The 18,530-nt window shown below is 52.5% G+C and overlaps 1 protein-coding gene across 2 annotated transcripts in view; it reads right to left on the bottom strand.

Annotated features, from left to right (window-relative positions):
• The window catches only part of LOC111143397 (solute carrier family 6 member 17), a 45,261-nt gene that overhangs the window by 8,782 nt on the left and 17,949 nt on the right, over positions 1-18,530 (bottom strand). For both annotated transcript variants that reach the window (XM_022497102.1, XM_022497103.1), the window contains 4 exons: positions 15,356-15,513; positions 14,065-14,191; positions 13,149-13,330; positions 11,354-11,464 (listed from right to left, as the gene is read on the bottom strand). In XM_022497102.1, the coding sequence (XP_022352810.1) occupies positions 11,354-11,464; positions 13,149-13,330; positions 14,065-14,191; positions 15,356-15,513 (578 nt within the window). The remainder of the gene's footprint in view (positions 1-11,353; positions 11,465-13,148; positions 13,331-14,064; positions 14,192-15,355; positions 15,514-18,530) is intronic.

The raw sequence follows: 18,530 nt of genomic DNA, 5'->3' as shown, positions 1-18,530 counted from the left end.
TGGCAGGCAGGTACAGACCGGTTTGGACGTTCCGGGTCTGTGAACGAGTTTCTGTCTCGGCGGTTCCTGTTCACCCTGGAAAGCAGACGGCCAAATCATCTGTTTGGGGTGAGGTCAGGACATGCACACAGGTGGAAGAGGCTGAAAACGGTCACAGTGAAGCAGGGAGAATGAGATGCCAGGGAAATGGGGTAGGGTTAGCCCACATTGTTGAGGGTCCTCTGTGCTTGAAATGGCATCTTTATAAAAGTAGGACAGGCCCACATTTCCTTATCTAAAAGCCCTGAGGCCAGACTGGTTGTGGAATTTGGGCTCTTGTTCCTCATTCTATTTTAGAAAGGTAATGTGGTGCGTATGCCGCACAATTACATAACACCCCCGGTGGGGTCTGGGGCCCATAATCAAACACATCAGTATTTCTGCAGCAGAATATGAATATTCACACCAAGTGAATCAATAAAGACTATAAATAGCCTCACATCTGTTCAGGTCACTTTGCCGCCAAACGAGTTCCAGGAGAAAGAAAAAACAACTTTTGTTTTTCGGGGCTATTTGGATTTTGGCATTGTGAGTAAGGACACAGGGGCCTATACAGAAATTCGAAGATTATTTTTAAAAGGAGAACAAAGTCATCATTGTCCCACTGGGAAAGAAAGGTCTCTGTATCTCCCCTCTCCTGGGTGGGTTCTTGAATGATCCTCCCAGAAAGTTCTGGAAATTACTTGCACCTGGAGGGCAATGATGCTTACAAGTGTCAGTCATGTCAGTTTTACCAATCGGCTGGAACCTGGGCACCTCCCTCGGACTAGAAACCTAGACCTAAAGGCTAGACTCTGGGTGGTCCGGTGAGTTCCAAGCAGGAGGAAGCACAAGATTTTGTAAGAGAGGGTAGATTGAGATGGACACAGCCCTGGTCATCCCCCTTGCCTAGGGAAACACCCTTGATGGTTGTGTCTGCCGGAAAATCTTTTCCCACTCTTTGTCCCTATCTCTAAAGGCAGTGAACTTACTCTTTGAAAGCACAGCAGTCTCCTACCTCTAGCCTTTGCCCAGGCTGTTCCCTCTGCCTGGAATTCCCTTTCTCCTACTCACATTGTGGTGAAACTCCCATTTATTTCTCAAAACCCAGCACAAATATCACCTCCTCCCCGAAGCCTTTCCTGATGCCTCTGGCAGAGGTTGTCATGGTCATTGGGCTCTTGCCGCTGTGGTCCACACCTGCGTCTCAGGTTCACATGTCTGCCTTCTTTTCAACACTTTGTGTTTCTGAGGGGCGAAGCCCATCTCCTGTTCGTCTTTGTGTAAGCAGTGTCTGGTACACGAATGTCAAGGAAAAGACTGGGGGGCAAGAGAGACAAGGCTTTCTCCTCAAGCTGAGCTGAGCGGGAAGGACCAAACCAGGCGCTGTGAAATCGTCCTGGCCTTTTTGTGTGAGGATGCAGGCTTCTAGGACAAGAAGATCCTTATGGCTTTAAACTTCTGCTTTTTAAAGCATGGCTATTTTAATGTTGGCTTCCTTTCCTTTTCTCTTGCTTCCCTACCTCCCCCTTCCCCGCCCCCCCCTCCTCCTCTTCTTCATCTCCTTCTGGTGATTATTTCATTTTTCATCTATATCAATCATCACTAAAGTTTTTACGGAAGGATCTGGATCATATGTGAGACCCAGACATGTCACTGTTAGGATTTTGTCACTCCCTGAAGCTAAAAATAAGACATGGGTGAATTCCTAGGCCCAGCCACTGTTCAGGGCCAACCTCCATCAACATCGCCAGCCCCCCTAGGGAGGCTGCCATAATCAGACTGCATCATCTGAGCTCACCCTCCAACATGGTGGACAGACTCCCTAAGGACAGGGTAGGAATATCTTACATAATGTCATGATTTGGAATGGGAAGAAAAATTATTTGTATGTTAAGACTGTATTTGCTGATCTTTCCTCATCTTTAAAAATTACAGAACAGTTACTATGAAATGCACAAAAGTGGAGAAGATAGTATAATGAACCCATATGTACCCATCACTAATTTTCAACAACAACCAACATAGGGCCTATCTGGTCTCCTCTGTACCCTCAACCCCCAGCCCTAGATTATTTTGAGGAAAATCGGTGGATCCAAATCTACTATTAATGAGGCCCCAGGAAACAACCTGACAGTGCCAAAATTTGACCTTCGAGAAGAAAAGTGCCCCATGTGAGCCTGGGCACCCCTCTCATTGGGGCTTGGAGGGGCTCTTTTGCTGATGGAGATGACCAGATCTCCATGTTCATCTGGGGGTAAAGTGAGTCAGTCACCTTTAGGATTCAATGCCTGTCGTTGTTTGAATTTAAAGGGGCTCTATCAGGATTTCTGAGATGTTAGTGCATAATTCCAACAAGGTCCTAGGGGCACCTGGGTGGCTCAGTTCGTTAAGTGTCTGCCTTTAGCTCAGGTCATGATCTCAGAGTCCTGGGATCGAGTCCCGAATCAGGCTCCCTGCTCAGTGGGGAGTCTGCTTCTCCCTCTCCCCTCTGCTCTTGCTCTTTCTCTCAAATAAAAAATGAAAAGAAAACAAAGGGGATCTATGAGGATTTCTGGGGTGCTGGTACATAATTCTAACAAGGTCCTGATCATAGTGTCCAAGAGGCTGAACTCATGGCCAGACCTCAGGAAGCCCAATGTCCTTGCCAAACGTCAGGATGTGACTGCAAGAGGAGAGGTGGGAAATGGGCTCTCCTCACCAAAGACAAAGATTGCACCCTCCTCAGTGTCAGGCGGAAAGAGCAGGGCGTGGGGGGGCAGATGCCCTGAAACTCAGCAAGGGCTTCCTGCCACCTCCTTGGCACAACGGCTGAGTCACTTCCTCACACAGAGAACAAGGTGTTTCACGCACTTGACTCAGCAGCACGAAGATGCTTTCGGAATCCACAAGCAGCTCCCCAGCTCCTGGCCTGACCCGGTGCGTGACCAGAGCCCACGCCCTTGCTTCTCAGCCCTGCCGGGCCCCTGCCGGTGCGCGAGACACCAGATGGCACTGGAGCGCCAGGTTCCCACCACCCAAGAACAGTGTCACCTTCACGAGGGAGAGAATAATAATCACTAGGGCTTCCCATGCACTCTCTGCACACCGGGAGCAGCCCTCCATTCTCTCCCGAGAAGGCTGTCAGGGAACTACCATGGTTCGCCCAATCTCGCAGCTGAGGAAAACGGAGTGAGTTCCCCAGGGATCTTGCCCTCGGACCACGGACCGTGGAGTGATGGGCTGGGACCCGAACCAGCCAGTCTGGCTCCAGAGCCCACCCTCTGGCAACAAGCTTGGCCTGTTTTGGTCATCCTTTCTAGAAGCCCTCCTCTACTCATGCGGGTCAAGGTCACTGCCCTCTGCCCCTGAGCCTTCAGTGCCTCCCGTCCACACCGGAGATGTCCACAGCCCTGCCCCAGGCTCAACACTACTTCATTGTGCTGAGTTGGGGACCCACAGAGTTCTAGGGCTTCTGGAACTCACAGTCCATCATCCCTCAAATCCCCCATCTCCATACCCTTCCCTGGATGGTCCTCCTTGCTCTGACGTGGTGGTTCTCCAGTCTGGCTGCACCTCAGAACCACTGGGAGCTTTCAATAGTTACTGCTACCTGGATACCATGCCCAGTGATCCCAATTAACCGGTCTGCTGGCTGGAGTCTGATTGGTTAAGGGTGGGCCTGAGGCCAAGGCTTCCCCTCAGCCCCCTGGGGTAAAGGCTGTTCTCGCACTTGCCCATGCTGCCCTCAGGCCTGGAGGTGGTCGGGGTGCCGCCCCTCCCTCCAGGTCATCATTGCTATCCCAATGTTCTCTCTCTCTGTCCCGCTCTACTGCCATCAGAATTCTCAGTTCCTTCAGCTCCTCCCTTCCACCAGTCCTGTCCTTCACCCCACTCCTAGGGTCATTCCATAGCCTCTGTCATATCTGAGAGCTATGCTCCAAGTAGGACCTCAACGTTAAGGACCCTGAACCCCCAAGCACCCCATCTTTCCAGCTCACTCCTTCGAGTATTTTTTAAAATATTTTATTTATTTGTTTAACAGAGATCACAAATAGGCAGAGAGGCAGGCAGAGAGAGAGGAGGAAGCAGACTCTCCGCTGAGCAGAGAGCCTGATGTGGGGCTCAATCCCAGGACCCTGAGATCATGACCCGAGCCGAAGGCAGAGGCTTAACCCACTGAGCCACCCAAGCACCCCATTCTTCTAGTATCTTGATTCCAAAATTCTTTGGCCTCCCTGGGACCTACCTACATTTCACTCTCCCCAACCCTGTGTGTCCTAACTTCCCTTCTTAATGGGCTTAGTCAATGGCCCATCCCTTGGCTACTCGCTTGCTACCCTCTTAACTCCCCAGCCACCTCCCTCTGTGGTCGTCGCTTGTCATTGCCTCCTGATCCTGGCCCAACCCCCCACCGACCCCCAGCAGCTAAGCCCAGCTGGAGAAATCACACAGCACACACCTTGGGACCTTGGACGGGTTATTCAACCTTCCTGTGTGTCAGTTTCCCCACGCACAAAATGGCAAGAATAACCTCTGCCTCCAGGGTTATCATGAGCATTAAATGAGCTGATGTTTGTCAGGTGCGGGCAACAGTGCCCGGTACCCAGTGAGCACCGTCCACGGTAAATCACAGGATTGTTCTAAGTAGCCCCTCACTGTGGGAACTGGCATGCTTTCCAAGGCGTGAACCAGGAGGAACTGTCCAGCTTGGAACCGGACAAATGTTAACGGCGCCATGCTGGCTGATGCACCTCACACCCATAACCCTGACTGCCAGGGTGCTCCCCCCTCCACTGGGTTGCACGCCTTCCCCATCCCCTGCACCGTCACTTCACACTCACCCTTCCTTAGGCCCCCACCACCCCTCCACCATTCGGACTCTCAATGATGCCCTCGCTTCCTCCTTCCCAGACAAAACGACACACTCCCCTGCGTCCTCCAGCTGGGCACCGGGCCCCACCTCTCCCGCTCATTCAAGCACTCTGGTTCCCTCCACCCAAGAGCAGTGATTTCCCACTCTGTGCTGGGTTTTTAAAAAGTGTACAATTTAACAGTTCTTAGCGTATCACAGAGTTGGGCAGCCAACGCCACGACCAATTTTAGAACTTCTTAACACCCTGAAAAGAAAGTCCACACGCATTAACGGTCACTCCCATTCCTCCTCCAACCTCCCCCAAAACCCAGCCCTAAGCAACCCCTAGTCTGCTTCCTGTCTCTACAGATTTGCCTATTCTGGACGTTTCACGTAAACGGAATTACATGATATGTGGTCTCTGGCGACTGGCTTCTTTCACTTAGCCTGATGTGTTCGGGGTCCACCTGTGTTGTAGCAGGTGCCAGTACGTCATTCCCACTTATGGCCTAATCACATTCCATCCAATAAACACACCACTCTTGATTTTTCCACTTATCTGTTCACAGACATTTGAGCTGCTTCTACTTTTTGGCTCTTCTGAACAATGCTGCCAGGAACATTTGTGTACAAGTTCTCATGTAAACGTGTTTTGGGTTCTCTTGGAAATGTGCCGAGGAATGGAATTGCTGGATGATATACTAACATCCTTGATCCCATGACCCTCTCCAGTGTCCACCCCTTTCTCATTTCTCTGCTCCCCTGTAGAGCAAAACTCCTGAAAACAAGTAGTCTTTACTACTTGCCTCCCAATTCTTCATGTCCCATTTTCCCGTGAACCCACCACACTCAGATTTTGTCCCCAGCACTCCACCAAAACAGCTCTCGTTGAGCTCACCAGGGACCCCTCTGCAGCCAGGTGCACTGCTCATTTTCTGATGGGTCAGGCCCATCGCCTGACCTCTCAGCAGCTTTGGACATAGCTGACCATTCCCTCCTTAAAGCAGTTTCTCCTCTCTGCCTCTGGGATCGACATATCCACATCTCTCTCCCCTTCCTCCTCCTCTTCTTCCTCCTCCCACATTGGCTACCCTTCCCCCAACCCCTAAATGCTGGGTCCTGATGCTCAGTCCTCTTCTCTATGTTCATTCTACAGGTGACTTTCATTAGTCCACAGTTTCAAATTATCTGATTCCCAAATTTATACCTCCACCTGACCTGCAGACTCATCTTTCCAACTGCCTACTCAACATCTCCACTTGAATATCTTTTGTTTTTTTAAGATTGTATGTATTATTTATTTGACAGAGATAGAGTGCACAACCAAACACAAGCGGGGGAGAGGCAGAGGGAGTGGGAGAAGCAGGCTCCCCGCTAAGCAGGGAGCCTAATGTGGGGCTCGATCCCAGGACCCTGGGACAATGACCTGAGCCGAAGGCAGAGATGCTTAATGGACTGGCCACCCAGGGCCCCTCCACTTGGATATCTATTAGACATTTTGGACCTGCCATGTCCAAAACAGTAGTTTGAACCTGCTCCTCTCATCATTTGCCCTCATCTCCATAAATATCAACTCCATGCCTCTAGATGCTCAGTCAAAGATGTTGGAGTCATCCTTGACCATTCTCTTTCTCTTGCCCCACAAGTCCAATCCAACAACAAATCTTGTTGACCCTACTTCCTAAATGTATCCTCAATCCGACCACTTCTCATCACTTCCATTGCCATCATCTGGGCTCAAATCGAAGTCACCTGTCACCTGGATGGATTTACCTGGATGGAGCTGTCTGGCAGGTCTTCCCATTCCACCCTTGTCCCCTCAGGTTCTCTATAGCAGCCAGAGGGATCCTTCAAAGACAGAAGTCAGACCATATTGCTCCTCTGTTTAGAATCTCTAATGGCTTCCATTTCACCAAGAGTAAACACCAAAGTCATCCCTGGCCCACAAGACCCTCGTGATCTGCCTCCCATGACCTCCTTGACCACATGTCCTTACCTCTCTCCCCTCCCATTCCAGATCCAATCCCCTCCTTTAATTGGATGCCAGACACATCCAATCTCAAGGCCTTTTGCTTACTGCTCCCTCCAGAATGGAATGTACTACTTCCAGATATCCACACAGCCTGCTCCCGCATCTCCCACGTCTTTACTTTTTATGCCACTTTCTCAGGGAGGCCCTCCTTGAACCCTAGCTGAAGCAATCCCTCTCCTTGGTGTCCCTAATCCTTCTTTCTCTGCTTTATTTTTCTCCTTAGCAACACCACCCAACAACTCCTTACTCTTGTATTGTCTGTCTCCCTAAAATACAAGATCCAGGAGGCTTGGGAAGTTTGTCTGCTTGGTCCATGGCTGGACCCACAACAGAGCCTAAAACATAACAGGCATCCAGTGAACCTTTGCGGAATGAAGGGATAAATGAATGATGGCAATTCAGGTTGTTTTCCATCTTTTGCCACTAAAACATAGGCTGTAATGACCAATGTTGTGCACAGATCAGTTTGCTTGTGAGTGAATATATCAGTAGGACAAGTACCTGGGAGTGGAATTGCTGGGCCAAAGGACATGAACAGCTGTAATTTTGATAAACACTTTCTGCAAGTTTTAGTGGTGAGAAGTCTACCATAGTCTGCGACTTTGTGTTGAGCAAGTCACATGGTGAATTCTGTGGCCCTCCATGCTAACTTGGGTTTTCTTTTCTTTTTTTTTTTTTTTTAAGATTTTATTTATTTATTTGACACACAGAGAGAGAGAGATCACAAGTAGGCAGAGAGGCAGGCAGAGAGAGGGGGGAAGCAGGCTCCCTGCTGAGCAGAGAGCCCGATGCGGGACTCGATCCCAGGACCTTGGGATCATGACCTGAGCTGAAAGCAGAGGCTTAACCCACTGAGCCACCCAGGTGCCCCACTTGGGTTTTTCTTTGGTGGAAAGAAAGTAATCAGGACAGAGGTTGCCCAAGGAATCCAAGAACTTAGTCATCAACATGAGTTACTGTCCCATCAAAGATGCTAGTGGGTCATCATGGTATCCTGGCCACACTGCATTATTCCTGATGTTGGAAGAATTTGTAAGAGGACATGCAGCACATCCACGGAGAGCCTATGCTTTTTTCAAGTGGATTCAGAGATGCCCTGGCCAAAAGTCCTCTTGGACTCTGCCATGGCTGCCAAATGGCATGACCCCTGGGGATTTCATTCCCATTGTGGTCAATATAAATGGAGCAGTGCACAGCCTGAGCAGCTGTGTGTAATGACCCTAGTATTCAATAACACTGTTCTAGGTCAGGAACTTGAAATGGTTCCAGGGTTCCTCATATCTCACCAATCCTGTGCTGGAATAATCCCAGCTCTACAAGAGTAGACTGCCCGGTATGGACAGTCAGAAGACTATTTCTGAGAGTGGATCCACCTTTCTTGTGGATGACTTGGAGGAATTTGTAAATAATGGCCTCACCCAGCCATCATTACTAGCTTTACCTGCAGCACAGGCTATGAAAGAGATCCTTGACGGAGAAGTTAGGCCTCCCCATCCCTGTGAGACACATCCATCCAAGGTTAAGGGCTGCCCCATATAACTGCTCAGATGAGCCCACAGGCTCTATCCAGACTAAAAGTCCCAAGAGCTAGATGGGTCAGGGCCACCTGCTGGGTCTTGATGACCTGGCTCTTCTAGGGCCTTCTGGGTTTGGTTTCTTTAAACTTCACTTCAGGAGGACTCTGCCCCCTGCAGATGCTGAAGTGGTATCACACCATTTCCTTAACATCCAGGAAAAGGTTTTTGAAAGGAGGGCCTTCTATTGTTCCAAGGGCACACCCACCATCTTGCAACCATCTGAGTGGCAAAAACAGAAGTCCCTGGAGCCACAGGGACTCTCCCATACAGCTGGTGGGAGTGTTGACCTTGGCTGCCATTTTGAAGAGCAGTGTGGCCACCTTCTAGCATAACTGAAGGTACATGTACCCTTTGAGATGGCAATTCCACCCCTAAATACAGACACCCATGGGAAAATTGTGCAAGTGGAGACCTGTGTAATAACGTCTACTGTAGCATTACTAGCCATGGGGAAAGCTGGAAACAACATAAATGAGCCTCACGTGCTCATACATGAGCACAGTTTAGTGCTACAGTGGACTATGACACAGCAGGGAAGATGGAGGAACTAGAGCTACAAACAGCACTCTAAATAAATCTCAAGTACCAGTGCTGAGCAAAAATAAAAGCCAAAGCAAGCCACAGGAAGATGCATTATAACATGATGCCACTTACGTAAAGTTTGGAAGTACTCACAAATGCGGTATGTTGTTTACACATACGCATACATGCATTACGAGATAAAATACGTGTATTTTAAGAAATGTATTAGGAGGAGGTGCCTGGGTGGCTCAGTTGGTTAAGCAACTGCCTTTGGCTCAGGTCATGGTTCTGGAGTCCCGGGATTGAGGCCTGCATTGGGCTCCTCGCTCAGCGGGGAGCCTGCTTCTCCCTCTGCCCCTCTCCCCTCTCATGCTCTCTCTCTCTCATGCTCTCTCTTTCAAATAAATAAATAAAATCTTAAAGAGAGGGATGCCTGGGTGGCTCAGTTGGTTGGACGACTGCTTTCGGCTCAGGTCATGATCCCGGAGTCCTGGGATCAAGTCCCACATCGGGCTCCCAGCTCCACGGGGAGTCTGCTTCTCCCTCTGACCTTCTCCTCGCTCATGCTCTCTCTCACTGCCTCTCTCTCAAATAAATAAATAAAATCTTTAAAAAAAAATCTTAAAGAGAAAGAGAGAGAGAGAGAGAGATGTATTAGGAGGATACACCCCATGTTCAGGATAGTGCTTATCTTTGGGGCAGGAAAGACATGGGATCAGGGCAGGCTATGAGGACACTTTTATGGTCTCTGTAATATTTTATGGCCTCTCCAATGTTTATTATATTATTATATATGTGTGTGTTTACATGCCTGAGACATTGTATGATTAAACGGATGTTTGAAAGAGTGTCTGAGTCAAATGGGGAGCTGTACTGTGTGTGCTGGGACCAGAAACCAGTCTCATGAATCCATCCCATCCTGGGCTCTCTCAAGATGGATGCTACCAAGAGGCCCACCCATCTGGAGACATGTGTGACTCTCCCTATTTATGAACATCTCCAGAGTATACCATTTCCTCCCAAAGCACCGATAAGTATAACTGAAAGACTCAAGTGAAAAGGTTAGACTGATCCTCATTCTAGAAATACAGTAGAAGTAAGTCATAAAAACCACTGGCTTTCTTCTCATGGCCATCTCTCCCCCAAAACGTGCCAGGTTTGCATTTTGCTTCTTTGTCGGGTATCACAGGTTCACGATGACCTCATGTCAGCCGCATGGCTCAGGAGGCCCACTTCAGCCTCAAATATTACATCCAAGATTGCTGGGAGCCAGCGTTATTTCCTATCTGACGAATATGAGTGCTGTGTGTCTTACCCACTGCCATCCCCCAATATCCGGGGGTGTTCCCAGCGGCACAGCAGCTGGGAGGGAACAGGGATTCCCCATTGGATCTGGGTTCTAGTCCCTGTCATCTCTATGAACTTCCCGTGTGAGCACCAGTGTGGGTGAGCACGTATGTGACACGGCACTGTTGAGGACCAAGGTTGGGGGCCTCAAGATGGTGGTATTCTGACCCATGCCCGCAACCTAGAGTCTCACTGAGGAGCTGGCTGCTCACTGATACGTTGGCATTTGGAGGTGGACATCCCCAGCCTTTCCCGCTGGGGTTCCTAAGGTACATGGCTTGGGGCACCTTGAAGGCCTCCCAGTCTGCGTTTGCAATCCCCTGACTCCTCAGGGGACCGGCCCGTGCCAGCCGTGGCCAGGGGGAATACAGAGGCAAGGCCACATGGTGGCAAAGACCACCATCAAGAAACCTGCATGTAGATCTTCAGGATGCCTATGGCTCTGTGACAGCCCTGTGAAATGTGCCCAGCGGTCCCTCACTGGGCTATGGGAGGATGAAGTGAGAGACGAAAGGAATGGATTTGGTAAGGGTAAAATCACACCCCGCATGGTCTAGTATCCTGAATAAAACAGTAACACTGTTCCCCTGATTTGGGAACAAGCTGGGATTCCCGGCAGGGAGATAATTTTCTTAGGCATCTCCTTGGTTCCTGCTGTCACAGATCCAGTGATGAAACCGCCCATGCCCCAGCCAAACCTGCCTTCCCACCAGGGCCTCAAGCATACCCAGTGCTTTTCCACACTTGCTCCTGCCCTTCCTTTGACTGCAATGTCCAATGGCCGTTTGTTGAAATAGGATCCGCTTCCAGGTCATGCCCTCCCTGAAGCCTCCCTCCGGTTCCACCCAAACTGACGCGCTGTCCCTCTCATTGGAACCTAGGGGGCAGGTGCGTGCCCCTTCCCCAGTGCATGCCTCCAGGGGTCTGTGATGACTGCTTGACCCATGACAGGCCCTCAGCGAGTTCGAAATTGCAGGATGCTGGCCGGGCCCACCAGAGCTGTCAGTGCCCCCAGACTCTTACCTTGGGGGTGAACATATGCAGAATGCCATCGACGGCCCCTCGCAGCAGCAGCCCCCGGACCAGGAAGCAGGCGAGCACCACGTAGGGGAAGAGGGAGCTGAAGTACATCACCTACAGAGAGGACAGGGACCCACCGTGGGGCAGAGGGCCCCCTGCGGCCAGCACCCCTCTCCCCGCTCACAGCTGGGGCATCCCCCTCCCCGCTCACAGTCAGAGCACCCGAGCCTCCTCTGATGGCAGCAGAAAGAGAAGCCCTGGGACCCCTGGGCACAGGGCCAAAACCACCACACACCTGGCACTGAGCCAAGGCAGAAGCAGGAGCACAGACAAGCTGGAGTCAGAATGGCTGTGCCTGGGGCTAGCCTCCCCCTTTCAAGAGCTGGCAGGGCCGGGTCTGCAGCCTCCCCACCCCCAAGGGCCGCCAAGGGGGCGAGGAAGCCTCTCCTCTCCCCTCCTCACTTTTTCATGTCTCATGCCCGCTCTTCCATCCCTGACTCCAGGGGACCCCCTAAGGCTCTCCCCTGTCCTTAGAGTTCCTTTGATGGAAGGCATCCGGGAGGTTACAGGCATGTCTCCCAAGCCAAAACATCAGAGAAGGTCCTGCCTCTTGTGATTATACATCACCCGCTGTTTTCCAGCACTTGCATTTCTCATGCATTTCTCCATCCCTGCCGGCAGAGAGCTGCCCAGGAAGGAGATGCTCACAGCACGTCTGCTGTGCCGAAACAATTCAAGAGGGCTGTTTGGGTGGGATGGTGTTGAAGGTGTAAGCATGTATGCGTCCAGAGCTAGAGCACCTGAGTTCTGATCCTGGCTCTGCCATTTACCTACCATGTGATCCTGAGCTATTCACGTAACCTCTGTGTGCCTCTGTTTGTGCATCTATGAAATGGGTGTAAGGCTTCTGAATTCATAAGGTTGCTGTGGACCAAAAGTGTTCATATGCGTGGCAGTACCTGATAAATGCCCCCAAGTGTCAGCTACTATTTTGGCCTGTGGAGAGGGAGGAGGGGTTGGCTGAGACCAAGTTACCTTCCCAAGGCTTAGCTTCCCTACTCGAGAAGCACGTTATGGAACCTGGAGCCTCAGACGTTCCAGCTCTGGGACTGACTGACTGTGTGACCTCAGGGGAGGGGCTTTCCCGGCTCTGGGCCTCAGTTTCCTCATCTGTAGAATGGACGGATAGAGCCACGGCTCTGGCAGTCCAGGAATACTGATATGTGACAAAGAAGAAAGGGCCCTCACTTGAAGGGGGTGTGTGGGGTTGGCTGGGCTGCACCCTGAGAGAGCAGGGGAAAGCCGCCCTTGGATACCCCAGGCCTCTTCACTCACAGCACCTGCCTGCTCCAGGCGCCCTTTAGTTCACACATGGTGAGCTGCCCATTTTCACCAAAAACTGCTCAGGGAATGCTCTTCTAGGCCTTTTGCTTGGGAACCTAAGGGACTAGGATCTCGATGAACATCCCTGGGTCTGTACTCCTAGCTTTCTTCCTCTTTAAAGTCTGTGGAGCGGGTCTGACGTATATGATCCCAGAGGTGGCTGGGGTCAAGCCCTGATTTTCCACAAGCCCTCTCCCAGCCACTCCTGGTGGGCTGTTCACAGGGAACAGGGACACAGCCGTGACACACCCATCGCGCCCATGGCGGGGGACCTGTGTCATCATCTTGAGCCCCCAAGAGGCCAAGCCCACTCAGCAGACCCTGCGTGGCATGGTGGAACCCAGGGTCCTCAGCCCCCTGCCTGCCATGCTCTTCTGCAGCCGCCTGTACGGGTCGGACTCCTTTCCTGACTCACCTTCCCCGAGGACTGGATGCCCTTGACGACGGCCATACCCACAATGCTCCAGGCCACCAGGAGACACAGGGTCATCTTCCAGTTGAGGCCACCGCTCTCCGAGATGGAGTTGGAGATGTCCAAGGCCTCTCGGTACCAGAAGTAGGTAGTGGCTGAGCTCTTCTCACACTCTGCCTCCACCACTGGAACAGTAACAAAGGCCCCCTCAGGCGGGACTGTGGGGTCACCTCCTCTGCCTGATCCCCACCCAGGGCGGCAGCGGGTGAGCGGCTGGCTGAGTGCGGCTAGCGGAGGGGGGTGCTGTGCTCCTTGTGGGTGAGCCAGGATCTGGCAGACCCTGAGGACTCCAGATGGGGCTCCAGATGGGGCCCAGGAGGCTTCGGGACACATGGATCTGGCTGAATTCCCACACATGCCACCTCTTCCTGCTTCCATCCGTGGAGGACAGTAAGGATTAGGCAGAGCTGGCCCCAAGTTCCTCGGGAAAGGTCCTGAGCTAGGAGCCAGACCTCTGGTGTCTCATCTCAGATCCTGGTGTGAACATAGGAAAGTCACTTCTGGACCTCAGTTTACCCATTGGTGAGGTAGGATAAATCATCCAGCCTTTTATAAGACTGGCATGCAAAGTAAGGCTGTTTCCAGATAGGATGGTATTTGAGTAACACAGGACTACTGAAAACAACTAAACAAAAGCCACACTTTCCAGAGTTTTCCCTACAGTCATTTCATTCAATCCACCTAAGAACTTGGCAAGGGCCATCAGAATGGACCAGAGAGGGTAGGTGTCTAATACAAGGTGACGAGTTAATGAAATCCCAAACCTGTGCCTAAGCCTCTTGGGCTCCTTCAAGCCCTTCCTGGGACGGGCTGGCTGGGGTCCCCAGGGTGGCCCTACTCGGGGGGGTCCCATACTTGCCTGCCACAGTCCCATTCCTGATGACGGGACATTCGCTCCACGGCAGCGGGTACTGGAAAGACTTGAAGAAGTAAAAGATACTCCACCCGATGATCACGTTATAATACAGCCCAACAAAGAGGCAGACCTGAGGACAAGGGTCCATGGTGGGGGGAGGGGTCATGAAGGCCGCAGTCCCCACCCCCATCCCCAGTTCATGGGCCTCCCTTGCAGGAGGAAGAGGAGGAGGAGGAAGGGGCTCTGAGGGCCCCCTCCTAATCCTCCATTCATCTGGTATTCAGGGAATCCACAGAGGAATGCTTCAGATATTAAAGATCTCTCCTCTAAGCAATGAACTCTTAAAATGTTAATCCTTTCCAGTTTGAAATTCTTCTAAGATGCTTAAAGCATTTCCCCATCATTTCCTGATGACTCGGGGTGACAGTTGCAGAGCTACCCTCTGGGACTGTGGAGGCCCGCACAGCCTTTGTGTCCCCAGACAACAGGCCCCAGACTGAACGGCTCTGGAGGCCCTGCGGATGCTTCCTACTGGTGTTTGTGTCCTCCCTCCCCTCAGGACACCGCTGTCTCTTTGGTCCTGGCGGCAGCCTGCCCCCAGAAAGATGTCACTTCTCGTGTCTTGGAAACACGATCGCTAGTCTTGGAAGAATTCTACTTGGAAGAGGAAAGCGTCAATTCGGACTGAAGGTCTGAGCGGTTTCTCCAAAAGCCATGCTTTTACACGATCTGGCTGCTGAGAGACCCCTTCCACCTGCAGGGGCCCAGCTCTGTTATGCTGATCCCTGTCTCCCACTGCTCCTAAGCCTCACCCCTCCTGGTTCGGCCACAGGGCTCTTGTCTGAGACCTTCTCCCACTCTGTGTCTGTGCCTAGCAAACAGGCAATGAGACCTCATGCCTCAGGGTGGCCTTTCCCTGGGCCCCACGCTTGCCCAGTGCAAATACTCTTCAATCAAGGAAAGAGGAAGGGCCTCCCTCACTCGGGGCTGAGGGGCTGGTAAGCAGACAGAGGTATCCCGGACGGTCCACGTGTCCACAGAGAACTCCAGCGGAGATGTCCCAGCCTTTCCTCCTTGGTAACATTTCCAAATATTGTATCCTGCCCCAGGCAGCACAGCCTGCTTTTAGTGTAGGAAATGCATGGCCCTGGGACGCCAGCTAGAAGCAGTTCTCAAGAGCAGGGTCTCCCTCCCTACCCTTGATCTGGCCCCAGACTCTGGTCTGCAAACCCCGTCCCCCAGGAGCGGCTCCCCCGGCCTGCCAGCTCACGCCCAGTGCCGACCCCCGACTCACTATGCAGCTGGAGAAGCCGATGCCCCCAAGGCGGGGACACACGTAGTGCCACACACCGATGCTGCCACGGCGGATCCTCTGGCCCACAGCCAGCTCCAAGAAGAAGAGCGGGATCCCGATGATGACCAGCAGCACAAGGTAGGGCACAAGGTATGCACCTGGGGAGGACAGGGGCGTGTCGGAGGGCGTCCGGAGCAGGGCACCAGGCTGAGGGCGGACGGCCACGTCCTGCAGTCTTGCCTGCACCTCTGACAGTCCTCAAACTGCTCCAGGCCTTGTACTCCTCCAGGAGGGGTCTGGTTCCCACGTGTGGCCCACCACCACATACTGCCTCCCCTGCCCGCCCTTCTTCCCCTTGACTCCCCTGATCTGAAATTCTGAAATTCTGGGGGAGGACTGCTCACAAGGTTAGATTCAGAGACAGACAGACAGACACTATACCGTCTCTTCAGAATTTCACATGTCAAGTCCCTGGTCGCCTCCTGATGTACTGGGAGGACACCTGTTCACACTCACTCCCCGCCCCAAAGGAGCAGCCCCAGATGGAGTGGGCCCTGCTCCCTCGCCCCCCAGAGGCCTAGACCCCAGGCACAGTCTTGCCCGCCTCTGAAGCAGATGCTGATGCCACAGCAGACTGGGCAGCTCCGGGGAGGCGGAGCCTGGAAGCTCTCCAGGAAGACAGGGTCTGACCGGCATCACCATGAATCTACAGCCAATTGGGAGGAACGAGACAGAGAAATTAACAGTTTGGAAATGCATAGCCGGGAGGATCGTAATGGAGAGACAGAATGGATCTTGATAAAGATTCCAGATGATAAATTAAGTTCACGGTCCCTGGGCTCCATGCAGACGCAATCTCAATTCCAAGTGACAGGGCGTTTAGCAGGAGAATTAAAATCGTGTCTGGACACAGATGAGTGATCTCTGAGGAGAGCTGTGCCAGCAACCTAGTCTTGTTAGCAAAGCCATCAGACGGCCCCAGTCACCAGGGCCCCGGTGGTCACCCGACACCCCCAGACCAAGCTTTGCCGGCTAGGAGTATCCAGAAGACCCCCAGCCACCCGTGGCTCTGCCCCCCAAAACAGGACATGCCACATGTAGCCAATCTGCCCACGACCCTGGGGGACCAGGCATTTCCCAGGCACTAGGCCTGGCACTTGGCAACAGCCAGCTGTTTACTACAGGTCTATGCTGGGCCGGGCATGAGCAGCAGGGGGATCTGGGGGGAAAAGAAAGCACAGCCCTATCCCAGCACAGCTCACAATCTGGGAGGCAGGAGCAGCAGGTTCCTGTGAGCAATGTGAGCTCATGCGCATGCACACACACACACGCGCGCACGCACGCACACATGGACCAGTCCCAGAGGGCCAGCTGAGTTCCAGGCCTGCCAAGGGAGGGGTCAGAGTCCAACGCAACTAATCAGCAAAGGCTTCCGAGGCGGTAACCCACCCAGCCTCACACGACAGCATCTAATTCATTTAACATACAACTACACGCGGTCACACATACACATAAGTTCCTCTTGTCACTAACAAGGAGGGCCATTCTGGCGCCCAAAGGAGAGGGGGCCTGAAGGACTCCTAGCTCTGTCTCCTGCTCTGGGGTTCGGGGAAATGCAAGAGGAGACTCGTGACATGCAGAAAAGTGAAGGGACGCGGCTCACTGGTTTTGTATTTCAGCCATATCCCCTCAGGGGCAGGAGGGCAAAATGTGCAGGGAGGTGGGCTTCGGGGCGTCCGAAGGGTAGGCTGATGCCTTCTGTGAAGGCTTCTCTCCTCTCTCCCAAAGAACCAGGGAGAGTCTCCACATATGTGCTGTCCACAGAGCGGCTCTCAGCCAAGATCGGCCACGGGCATGCCGCCACCTGCCACTGGGGCCAGTGGCCCGAGTTGGTCGGGCCCAGGGCACAGACTTGGTGGCAGCTCTCCTCCGCACGCCACGGCCCAGCCATCCACAGCGCTCAGGGGCTGGGGTCTGGGTGAGGCTTTCTGGGTAGGCAGAGGTCCTTTTTCTTATCAACCCTTGTTGAAATCATTTGGAAATGCACCCTTTCTGCCTTTGAAAATACAATTTGGAGACGCAACGGGATTCCCTTGGCTATTTCAGTGACTTAGGGGAACTCTGGGTCCTCCCTCTCAACAGCTGGGAGCACTGCTCAGGGTGTCAGGCTCTGGGAAGCCGGGCTGTGGCAACTCCGAGACCTCCTGGATCTCTGCAGTCTCCGTCTTGGTCTATACTCTGGGTCTTGCTTCGGGCAAACACTGATGTTATTTCTGGGATTTGGAAGACCACCTGGGTCTCAGCCTGCTGAGATGCATACCAAGTAGGGGCTGAGACAGCCCCCGGGGTTAGACCTCCTGAGCCAGAATCCTGGCTCTGCCGCTTACTAGCTGTGTGACTTTGGGCCAATTCCTTGATCTCTCTGTGCCACTTTTGGTCTTCTAAAAGAAGATGATAACATTCGGCAGAACCACATGAAACTGCTGATATGTGACTATCTTTGGCTCAGAAAAGCACACATTCACAGGCTTCCATGCTCCCTTTTGAACGGGCCGGGGCAGGGTATGGGGGGCTGTTGTGAGGATTACACAAGTTACTTCGTCTTAGTCAGCACTTGAAGAACAGAACGGTTGCCTCTTTGTCATAAAAATCAGCAGAAAGAAAAAAGCCAATTAAGAGAACCAGATCAAAGGAAACTTCAGCATCGAGTGGAGCTAAGCAGAGTTCCAGAAGGCCCACCCAGATTTAAGCCATGTTTGCCCGGCTCCCGCACGGCTCAAAACCACAGAGCTGCCTCTCTCCCACCCAACAGTTTTCTCCTTCCTTTATCTGAAATGGGATCATTTGACTCCTTCCAGAAAGCGTTTGGGATGACTTACTGTAATGCTCGTAGGCTATGGGAGCGTTAAAGGCAGAGATACGAAGGGATTCTAGGAATGAGACAGGATGGAAGAACATGAGCAGGAACGGGGAAGGGAGAGCTCAGAATCCAGAGCGCTAACGACTCTTCTGGGGGCTGTCTGCGGGGTCTGGGTCCAGGGCGATGGGCTGGTGACACCGTGAGCAAGAAAGCTTTGGCAAGCCCACTGCCCCGGGAGTGTGTGTGGTGGGGAGAGGGACTCTGAATCAGTGCCCAGGGACCAGGCAAAGGACAAGGTTAGAAGTTCCCGGCTGG

The sequence above is a fragment of the Enhydra lutris genome, unplaced genomic scaffold, assembly GCF_002288905.1.
Source record: "Enhydra lutris kenyoni isolate GAN:26980312 unplaced genomic scaffold, ASM228890v2 scaffoldscaffold9, whole genome shotgun sequence".
NCBI classification, from domain to species: domain Eukaryota; kingdom Metazoa; phylum Chordata; class Mammalia; order Carnivora; family Mustelidae; genus Enhydra; species Enhydra lutris.
Note: the sequence above shows the minus strand (reverse complement) of the source record. Positions and strands in the feature narration are given on the sequence as shown.